At 38.0% G+C, this 11,836-nt stretch overlaps 1 protein-coding gene across 1 annotated transcript; it reads right to left on the minus strand.

Moving 5' to 3' along the window:
* Window positions 1–1,403: 1,403 nt before the first annotated feature.
* LOC109394238 (olfactory receptor 7A17-like) lies at window positions 1,404–11,459 on the minus strand. The gene is made up of 2 exons (XM_019664128.1): window positions 11,428–11,459; window positions 1,404–2,388 (listed from the first exon to the last, which is right to left on the minus strand). The coding sequence occupies exons 1-2, from the start codon at window positions 11,457–11,459 to the stop codon at window positions 1,404–1,406; spliced, it is 1,017 nt and encodes a 338-aa protein (XP_019519673.1).
* Window positions 11,460–11,836: the final 377 nt, after the last annotated feature.

Below are 11,836 nucleotides of genomic sequence, written 5' to 3' on the forward strand. Positions count from 1 at the left end.
CTTTCGATGTTCCACAAGCATATAAACTTCTGAACTTAGAAGTGTCCCAGGTGTTTCAAACTCTTTGGAAAGATGAGCTGTGAGGAATCCACCTCTCCGTTACCAACCCGCCTGCTGCCCTCACCCTGCCGCGTGACGACACCAACACCACCGGAAGTGGCGTAATCTGCTGTTTTTCAACTTTTGGAATATGTTCTGAGAGTTGGAGACAGCATTTGTGACCATGCTTTATTCAAGTTTATTTTGGATAACTGGATTAACAAGTGACTACTCAGGGTCCCTTCCAGGTAATAAGGACAAGTTGGAAGGATGTGCCTACTTAGCAGAAAAGCTGGTGAACCCAAATCACATGACTGGGCAGGAAGTCAAGCTCTCTTGTGAGTCACTTTCTGATCATGAAGATGGAAGCAATTCCCGAGCATGAAGGAGACATACGATGGAAGATATTGACATTGTTAGGTTAACATCCCTATTGTAGTTACACGTGGTTTAAAAGAACAGAGATCATTAGTTTAAGTAAATGAGGAGTCACATTTGTAGGCAGCACTGAAGTTTGCAAAGGCACACAGGAAGATAATTTAGGAAAAAAAACTTAAAATACACCAACCTTCCTTCACCTCAATGAAAATAGGCCCTCGCATGTGGAATTCATCTTCCATACATCAGCAGTAGATCACAGCATGAAAAAGACATATTTTGCATAGTAATCAACTGAGTAATGCTTTTTCATATTTAAGGTCAATTCTCTCTAAAGAGCATATTAGATTAATCTATTTCTTAAGCTTGACTTTTCCTGTGGACTTTACTTGGAGACAAATTGATTTCAAAATCAATTTTTTGCCAGAGATTATAGTAGGTATTGTGGACACTGAACTGAACAAGAGCATAAAAGCAGGAATTCCGTTAACAATCAGCAGCATGTTAACATCCACATAATCAGTCAGAGCAGTTAAGGGAGTGACATAGACTAGAATGACAGACCCAAAATGAAAACCATGGTTGCAGAATTACCTGTACAAAATATCACATAAATAGGCTTACTTACCAAGGGAACTTTATTTCTTGGGAGTTATACAACTCGTGAATATTTTTTTCAGTAACACAAAATAAATCTGGAGGTGATATCTGTTATTTGAGATGAAATTATTCTTAAGAAATTCCTATGACCCCAGATATAAATGGGAATTTCCAATATTTCTGATGCAAAGTTTGAAAATCTTTGTGAAACTAGGAAAATGGACAAAGAAGAAAACTGTCTATATATCAGAACAGAAAACATGATAAACGAATTACTTATATCGTATGAAGAAATTGAATTCAAATAAATGGAAATTCCAGTAAATAAATAGAAGAGGCATATTCTACTTCCACATTTTCTAGATCCAAAGACTTTAGCCCGCCAATCACAGGAAGTTCTTCAGCCCCAGAGCAATTGTCCCTTTTGTAGCTGCCACTCCAACCAATCTATTCAGAGCCCCCTTTATGACTTTGTTCCTGAGACTGTAGATGAAGGGGTTGAGCATGGGTGTGACCATGGAATACATCAGCGAGGCGGTTGCACTTGACTGTGATCTGTGGGTTACAGCAGAGGTAAGGTACACTCCTAAGCCTGTACAATAAAATAAAGAAACAACCAAGAGGTGAGACGCACAGGTAGAAAACGCTTTATACTTCCCCTGAGCTGATGACATTGCACGTATGGCAGAAACTATCTTAGAGTAAGAGTAAAGAATCCCAATGAGGGGACCACCAGCCATTAGGACACTTGCAAAATATATCACCATATCATTAAGAAAGATGTCAGAACAGGCAAGTTGGATGACCTGACTGAGTTCACAGAAAAAGTGGGGGATTTCCACATCTGTACAGTAGGACAGGCTCAGCACCATTAAGCTATGTAACAAGGAATTCAGGACACTGGTGATCCAGGACACCATAACCAGCAGTCCACAGAGCTGAGGGCGCATGGTGACTGTGTAGTGCAGGGGGTGACAGATGACTACAAGGTGGTCATAGGCCATCACAGTCAGGGGGAAGTCATCCAACACTCCAAAAAGTGTGAAAAAATACACCTGCAAGAAGAAGCCTTCATAGGTTATGACTTTGCTCTGTGTCTGGATGTTCACCAGCATCTTAGGGATGGTGGTCAAGGTAAAACAGATGTCCACAAAGAACAGGTTGGAGAAAAAGAAGTACATGAGCATGTGGAGTTGGGGGTCTGAGCTGACAGCCAGGGTGATGAGCAGGTTTCCCAACACAGTGATCAGGTACATGGAGAGGAAAAGCCCAAAGATGAGGGGCTGCAGTTCTGGTTCCTCTGAAAGTCCCAGGAGAAGGAATTCTGAAATCCGTGTACCATTGCCTGGTTCTATGAGGTGGAAGTGATGACTAGGAATGAAAACATAACAAGATTAATCTTCACACATGGACACTACTGGCATGTTGAAAGCTACAATTTATACTTTGCAGTCAAATGTATATATATTTTTGTAGAGATTTAATCTTCTTTAAGGAATTCCCATTATATCTCTGATTAGGAATACCTGTCAGCATTTTGCCCAATAAATCATGTATTTTGCAGGATGGATGAGAAATTTATTCACTCATTTGAGGAATATATGCTGAGTTCTGACCATTTTCCAGTCAAGGATTGTAGGGTGCTGAGAAACAATACTTCCTATAATTCAATAAGGGAAGAAGACTATAAGCAAATAAAAAATCATACACCATGTCAGTCTGTGTATGTGCTTTGAAGAAAAAGAAAGTAGGTATAAAAGAAAGTGAATGAGTGTATTATTCTTACTGGAAATCAAGAAAGACCTGCAAACAATGTGCCGTTTAACAGATACCTGAAGGAAGACAAAGGGAAGACATGAAGACATCTGGGAAGTGTGTCGCCTGCATAAGAAAGAGCCAGTGCAAAGGCCTGAGGTTGGCACTTGGTTCAAATAATCAAGTCTCACAAGGAAGCCATGTGGTGAGGGGAATGAGGAAGGAGAGTGATAGAGATGGTGTCACAGAGTGCTGAGGAATGAGAAGGCCTGTCTCCTAAAGATAAAACTTCAAGACACAGGGAATCTATCGGTCACATGTTGTTCCTTCCACTTTATTTATCTTGTTACCAAGGGCTCCAGTGAGTAGAAGTGATCTCTTCTTTACTTCCATGTATTGGTTAACATTCTGGCATCTGTATTTTTAAGGGACACATTTTGGAGTATATGAGCTAGTATCCCTGCCCTGAGAAATGCTCATGTTCCATAAACCATACACACACACACACACACACACACACACACACACACACACACTCTACACATCACACACACTCACACTATAACTTCCTGGGGTCATGTTACTGCCAGGCTCTACTAATCTCCAAGCAAAATAATTAGGAAAGAACAGATACAAGGCATGTTTTCAACATCAGATTACCTTTCCCTTAGAGAATATAGAAAGAACACCCAAATTCCAGTTGGTAAGCCTCCAATGAACATGTAAAAATGGGGCTCCATTTTGTTCTGCTTATTTTCTGTCCTATATTTTTAAAATCAGTCAAAAGAGATTTGAGAGAGCGAGAGCAAGAGAGAATCTAATAATCCACGGTGATCCCAGAGTGGTGAAGAAGACTTTTTTGGTTCTGGCAACATGCCAGCTGCAGGTACAGTGTCTCAATGCCCAGAATAACCAATGAAATGGCAAATAACAGTTTCTTAAAAGAGAAATTAACTATATCTTTATGTTGTCAAAACACCTTACAAATAAAACAGCCCACTAGAAAATGTGTAAAGAGAATAAACGTACAATTTACAAAAGGAAATATACAGTGTGTGTGAAAAGCAGTGTATTTTTAAAGCTGAAACAAGGAGAGACATTTGTAAATGACATTAAGTGCAAAACTTTTGGAGTCAGAAAACCGTGTTTTGCAAGCTGACGGTTACCAGATGGGAGGGGGATTAGGGGTTGGAAAAAAAGGAGAAGGGATTAAGAAGTACAAATTGGTAGTTACAAAAGAGTCATGGGATGTAACATAGGGGATATAGTCAATAATATGGTAATAAGTATGTATAGTGCCAGGTGGGTACTAGACTAGTCAGGGAGATCACTTCTTAAATTATATAAATGTGTAACCACTATACTGTACATCTGAAACTAATATAAAATAATATTGAATTTGAACTGTAATTGAAAAATGAGAAAGTGGGGAGGAATAGGTGAAGGGGAATAAGAGGCTCAAATTTCCACGTATAAAACAAGTAAGTCATGGGGATGTGATGTACAGCATGGGGAATATAGTCACTAATATTGTGATACCATGGTACAGTGTCAGATCATTGCTGGACTTATGGTGATCACTTCTTTAGGTATATAAATGTTGAATAGCTATGATGTACACCTAAAACTAATATAAAATAATACTATATGACAGCTATATTTTCATAAAAATATTTAGAAAAGAAAATAAAGCCAAAAAATATAAAAAATTTCTGATTCAAAAAAGTATAGCTATTGCACTGTGTTGTAGAGCTGAAGCTAATTTTTAAAAATGTGTATTTCACAATAAAAAAATTAAAAAATTACTGATTCATTTTAAAATAACAATAATAAACCCATGAGGTATTTAACATATTTTAATAAAAAATAACCATATTTTTTCAAACAATAACTTATATGAAAAAGAGTATCATTATTTGACATTTCTGCACATCTCTTTAATGTCTGGTTTAATAAAAGACAGCTGATATCTCAAAAAACAACAACAAAAAAACAATGGGTTTTGATTCTGTGATATGCCCCCTCTTAGCATTTTGAACCAGGAGTGACACCCAGACCATTCTAAATGCTGATATCCTCACCCAAGTAGTGCAGACAGTGATGTCCATCAGAGTGGTGACAGATTTGAGCAATGTATGTGAAATGCTTAGCCCAGGTCCTTCCTGTTGGAAAATGAATGGCTTTCTCTGGTGATGAGATAAGGTTGATTATTTTCTTCTACCTCTCAAATGCCTCCAATGCTTCCCCATCTCTTGGGGCCAATTCCACAGCCTCATTTCAGTTCCTTGTCATCTCCCATCTAGCACAGGCTGGAACCCCTTTAGCCGAATATTCGCATTGACTCATGGAGATCTTAGTACATTACAAAGCTGATCATCAAACTCCCTGATTGTAATCCTTCCTCATGACTTTCCAATGGAGATAGAAGCCAAAATTCTGTAGCTTCAAGCAGGAGGCTCAAGTCTCTGTGACCTTTCTGCCAACTTCACCCTCACAGGGCCCTGCCCTGACTCACACTGATCTCCCAAACATTGAACTTGACTCCAGCTTCACCTGACACTACAGCTTCAAGGCTCAGAGCCTGTGCACTCGCGCTTTCCTCTGCTTGCAGTCTCCCCGCTGGTATTTCTGAAATTTTCCACCCCCTTCTCCATCCTCCAAACTCCATCTTCTTTTCAAAATGGCTGAATCCTCTCCTTCATGAGCCTTTTTCCCCTTAACATTATCTCAGTTTTCCTGAGATAATGCACATTCTCAAGCACTTAATTTAGGTGTTAGGGTGCCCATTATGTTATTTTTATTTAATTCAATGTCTTTTTTCTTTGCTAGATAGTGAGTGCCTTCCCCCACCAGATTTGGTTTAGATGGGAACAGTAGCTGAATAAATATGTCTTCTATGATGGAGAGAACATATTCTCACAGAAATTGCCAATAATGAAAAAGAAAAGAGAAGGTGGAAATACTAACCTAGGTATGGAGGACATGCTAGAGGAATGTTTTCCATTATCTGAGGTCTGGACACATTAAGGTGTCAGACTATGGCCTGTAAGAATTAAATAGAATAAAATAAATGAGGCACAAAAGAAAATATTTGTACATGCATAATGAAGGTACAGACAAGTAAATAATCGTTTCATGGCCTCTTTGTTCAGTCGTGTGTGTGTGTGTGTGTGTGTGTGTTGCTATTTTGTGTGGAGATGTGCTGGGTACAATGTAAAAGGAATATCTTACTTTGGGACACAGTCAAAAAAAGCCAGGAATCCAGTGGAATAAATGCAAGATTAGTTTAACATGGTCACTTCCTGACAATGAGGGAAAAGCAATAAGATGAGGAGAGCCAGATGGAGGGAAGAGGCAGCCAGCATGGGTGATCAAGTTACCTCAGACTCAAGGGACCACACACTGACAGGACCTTTCCTTCTCCACTGGCCTCATCAAGGCATCCACCTCAGCCCCTGATCTAATTGTTATTCCTGCCCCTATTCCGTGTTTATTTGATCACCCTTGTTTTTATACAGCCCCGTAGTGGATGAGGCTGGCCCTTCTCTCACTTTTCTTTGTGGAATTCTTTTCTTTGCTATTCTTGGGCTTTAAGTTTTGAACTCTTTGTGTCACAGCTGATGGATATACTCGTTGTGGTTCTGTTCCTTATTCATCATGCAAAGTCCTCCCCAGACATATTCTTGTGAGCTCCTGTTTATGCAACAACTATCAATCAATCCCCTTTCTTCATACTTTTATCCCTGAGGACATGACAACTATTTCATTGTACTGGGTCTTCTCCAGTATAATGTAAAATCAAATGAGCAGCGACCTAATTTATTTTGTTCACTCATGTGGTTTCATAAATGTGTGCATTTATATAGGAAAATGTTAAGCAATGGAAAAGTCATAAAATGAAAAGAATGGCAGGGAAAATAAAACCAAATTAAATATTGTGGATTCACATAATTATATTTAATGAAATTGAATAAAAATCCAAGACCAACTTCTGAAAGAAAAGATGTAAAAATAATTTAATCACATCCACATGGGTCTCTAATTAAGGATTAAATTGTCAAAGACCAGAAAGTGAAAAATGTAAAAATAATTTTTAGAAAACTATAAGACATTTTTAAAAGAAATTGAAGAAGACACAAAGAAATGGAAAGACATTTGGTGTTTATGAATTGGAAGAATCAACACAGTTAAGATGTCCATGTTACCCAAAACAATATACAGATTTAATGCAACCCCCATCAAAATCCCAATGGCTTTTTTAAAGAAATAGAATTAAAAAATCATCAGATTTGTATGGAACCACAAAAGACCCCAAATAGCCAAAGCAATCCTAAGAAAAAAGAACAATGCTGGAGGTGTCACACTCCCTGACTTCAGCTTGTACTACAGGGCAACAATAATCAAAACAACATGGTATTGGCAGAAAAACAGACACACAGAACAATGGAATAGAATTGAGAACCCAGAAATACAGCCACATAAATATGGACAGATAATTTTTGAAAAAGATGCCAAAAACATACAATGGAGAAAAGACAGCCTCTTTTATAAATGGTGCTGGAAGGATTGGAAAGTTACGTGTAAAAGAATAAAACTAGACTATCTGTCACTGTATACCAAAATTAACTCAAAATGGATCAAAGACCTAAACATAAGACCTGAAACAATAAACTGCATAAAAGAAAGCATAGGAACTAAACTTATGGACCTTGGGTTCAAAGAGGATTTTATGAATTTGACTTCAAAGGCAAGGGAAGTAAAAGTTAAAATAAATGAATGGGACTATCAAACTAAAAAGCTTCTGCACAGCAAAAGAAACCATTGACAAAAAGAGGCAACCAACTAAATGGGAGAAGATTTTTTTAAACAATGCCTCCAATAAAGGGCTAATATCCAAATAATATAAGGAACTCATACAACTCAACAACAACAACAAAAAAAAATCCAATTGAAAAATGGGCAGAGGACCTAAATAGTTTTTCCTCCAAAGAGGACATACAAATGGCCAATAGACATGAAAAAATGCTCAACATCACTAATCATCAGAGAAATGCAAATAAAAACCACAATGAGATACCACCTCACACCAGTTAGAATGACTATCATCAACAAGGCAAATAATAACAAGTGTTGGAGAGGCTGTAGAGAAAAAGGAACCCTCATACACTGTTGGTGGGAATGCAGATTGGTGCAGTCGCTATAGAAGACAGTGTTGAGATTTCTCAAAAAATTAAAAATACAATTACCATATGACCCAATAATCCCTCTCTTGAGTGTCTACCCAAAAATTCTGAAAACATTTATCTGTAAAGATATATGTGCTCCAATGTTCATTGCAACTTTATTTATGATGGCCAAGATATGGAAACAACCAAAGTGTCCTTCAACAGATGTTTGGATAAAGAAGATGTGGTATATATTCATCATGGAATGCTATCCTGCCATAAGAAAAGATGACATATGCCATTTGTGACAACATGGATGGATCTTGAGATTATTATGCTAAGTGAAATAAATCAGAAAGAGAAGTCGAGAACCATATGATTTCACTGATATGTGGGATATAAAACAGAAAACAACAAAGGAACAAGACAAACAGGTGAAGAAACAAAAACTCATAGACGCAGACAATAGTTAAGTGGTTACCAAAGGGTGGGGGGAAGGGGGTGGTAGACGAGGGTAAAAGGGATCCAATATATGGTGATGGAAGGAGAACTGACTCTGGGTGGTGAGCACGCAATGTGATATATAGATGATGTATTACAGAATTGTACACCTGAAACCTATGTAATTTTACTAAGAATTGTCACCCAATAAACTTTAATTAAAATAATAATAATAATTTTTTAAAAGCAGTGGAAGAAGCAGTACCAACAGTTATAATTTCTACCTATATCAATGTAAAAAGATTCAAATATGCTTAGGAATAACAGAAGTTGATCATGAGATGAATGCAAAGGAATGCCTTTCACAGATGAGAGAAGGTGATTCCTATTTTAAAAAACACATCTAACCTCAAAAAGCATAAAGTTGGCAATAAGGATAAACAGATCTGAAATGAGAACACACTACGTATGAAAACGGTTATTAGTACTAAGGATGCAGGAGAACTTTTTACATTTAAAAAGTAATGGAGGGACATAATATGACTGACTGATAGAATTGATGATACATAATTTCTAAATTTTCATACATCCACTCAAATATATCTATCCATACCGGGGATGTCAAATAATGTACACATTTTAAGAGACATTATCTAGGACTTCCGGTAAGATGGCAGAATAGACAGACACTGTGCCGACTACCTCCCAGGATCACAACAAAATTACAAATAATTTATAAGATATTCAACCTCGGAAGTTCCCTGGACCCTAGATGAACAGAACCTCTAAACAAAGGACTTAAAGAGGAGGCCACGTCAAGTCCGGGTGTCAGGTGGTCACATGTCTTGCATCATGGATGGGGAAGAGGCTTGATCACTGAACTGTACACCTGAAGCAGCTGATGTTGTATAATATTGTATGTCAACTATAAGTGAATATATATATAGATATATATATAGATAGATAGATAGATAGATAGATAGATAGATATAGATATAGATATATAGTCATGGGATGTGGAGTATAGTGTGGGAGTGGAGTCAAGGGATTTGTAATAGATATGTATGATATTGGGGGGAAATGGCATGGTGGATTGGGGGAGGGGGGTTGTCACTTCAAGGGGTAAAAAGTATAACTATTGCACTGTGCTGTACAGCTGAAACTAATTCTAAAAATGTGTATTTCATAATAAAAAATAATTTAATTTTAAAATTTTAAAAAGAGACATTATCTATGTATTACTTTTCAAAGTAGAATTGAATTATGGTAGCAATGTGTAGTATGACATTCGTTCAAAAGATGGCGTTAATCAAATGAATGCTACTGTCATTCATTGTATTACAATTTTAATACAGTTTTTTTCCTTTCTTAAAATATGTATACATTTTTGGCACCCTCTGTATATAAAATAATTCACTGTCAAATTGTAAAAAACTTTGGTAAAAAAACTCTGTCTGAAAGTATGGACTCCAAAACCACAATAAGAACACAGCCCTCACTATATAAACTGTGTAAAGAACTTGCACAATTTACAGTGAAGTAAGAAGCATTTAAACCCAAAATATATGCAGTCACACCAGAAATAATTGCAAAAAGTGAAATGCTTTAGTATCCCTTTTTAGACTTGCTAAATAATGTTTTTATGTGAATATCCAACATGAGAAATGATGCTGTGAAATGTTTCTATCCGGAACAGCTGTTGCAAGGTAGTATGTACCGCCTTTGTCTGGATCTCTTTAATGAATACAAAACATGCTCATATAAACCCCAGCTTAAAATTTAAAAAAAGAAATGCCCTCACTTCACTGCTGACGCCGCCACACCTAATCCTCTGTTTTCCTGCTCCCCTCGAACTGCAAAACTCCTGTGTATGTTCTGATTTTACTGGAGCCACTTTATGTCTCCCATTCCTTCCTCAGTCTCTTCCAACTTGACATCTCCTCCCATCATGGGACATTCAACAATGATTCTTGTATTGTTGATGCCAATGAACACTTCTTTTTTAAAAATATTAAATAAATTATTTTTACATTAATTAGTGTACCTGGCAAAGAAACATGGCAATCTCTCTGCTCTGGGCTAGGCTGGTTAGGCTCTCAGGTGACCTCAGGTGAATGTTCTCATGTTCCATCCTCTCTGACCTTTTCCTGAAGTCTCTGCTGGGCTCTCTGACTCCCCTGGATGAGGTCTCTGAGAGGGAGGACTCTGTGTGGAAGTTTGAATTCCTCCCTGGGTGGTTGCTGATGGAAACTGAAGCTCTGTCTCTGGACAAGACAGCAGGAAGGAGTGACGCATTGGTCCCCACCAGGCTTGGGAATCCAAAAGCAACACACATGCCCTGTAAAGCCCAGGCTTGCATACGCAGCAGAGGAGATACTTTCAGCTCCCTTTATCTGCTCATTAGGCACTGCTTCCATTATAACAGCCACCTCTGGGCACCAGATTTCCCTGTGGGACACTTGTGTAGACAGAATGGAAATTTTTCCTCTTCCCAAGGGACTAGGTGAGAAGTCAAGTGAGTCCTGTTTTTGTTGCTTTTTCTACGTGACTCTCCCACCTGCCCAGCACCTTAGCCCAACCCTGACTTAGAGTTCTCTCCAAAGTCTAAGACTGAGGCCTCTGCCTTAACTAGGGCCCTCGGCTCTTCAAAGCATTGACTTGTGGTGAGATACAACCCCTGATAGCTTGAGAAAATACTATTTTCCTCTTGAATAAGGGGAAGAACTGTGACTTTGATGGAAAGCTTTGGGCACTATACGACTTGGCTTCATGACACATCCGCCTGTGCGAGGGAGTTCAGAATGAGCCACCCCAAGACTGTGGATTATTTTGAGCTTAGGGCAATTTTAGATTTGGGCTCAAGAGACATTTCTGCTCCTCTCTTTACCTAACTAACTTGAATTAGGGGCCTTTTCCATAATAGGAAAACTTGACCCATCTGTATGGCACGGGAAACTTTTTATAAACACCTGCTCCTATCATCTTGTAATGACCCTTTGAAGCCTCCAAGGCACCCTACCTCATCCCTAACTCAGGATGTCTTACATACCCATGTTCCTTTTCTATCTCTGAACCCCTCATGCACGTAAGGTCTCTGGTTCTCATGTACATGGAGTTTCCATACATACGTAAGTATTAAATTTGGTCAATTACTCTTGCTAATCTGTCTCAAGTCTAGTTAATTATTAGATCAGCCAAAAGAACCCTGAGGGTAGAGGAACGTTTACTCCTCAGCCACAAGCTAAATCAATGGGGAATTTCATACTCATATCACAAGTTAGGAGCTGCCATTTAGTCCCACATTATAAAATTTCAATTCTTATATATACAGTTGTTTTCCCTATTATTTTTCATTTCTGTAGTTTTAATTACATGTATTAGAACTCTTAACCTTTAAAAACCATACTTCCTAGTGAAAAACAAGAAGCAAGCAATTGTAAATTATCTGTTACACCAAC

The sequence above is a fragment of the Hipposideros armiger genome, unplaced genomic scaffold (genome assembly GCF_001890085.2).
Source record: "Hipposideros armiger isolate ML-2016 unplaced genomic scaffold, ASM189008v1 scaffold_417, whole genome shotgun sequence".
Taxonomy (NCBI): domain Eukaryota; kingdom Metazoa; phylum Chordata; class Mammalia; order Chiroptera; family Hipposideridae; genus Hipposideros; species Hipposideros armiger.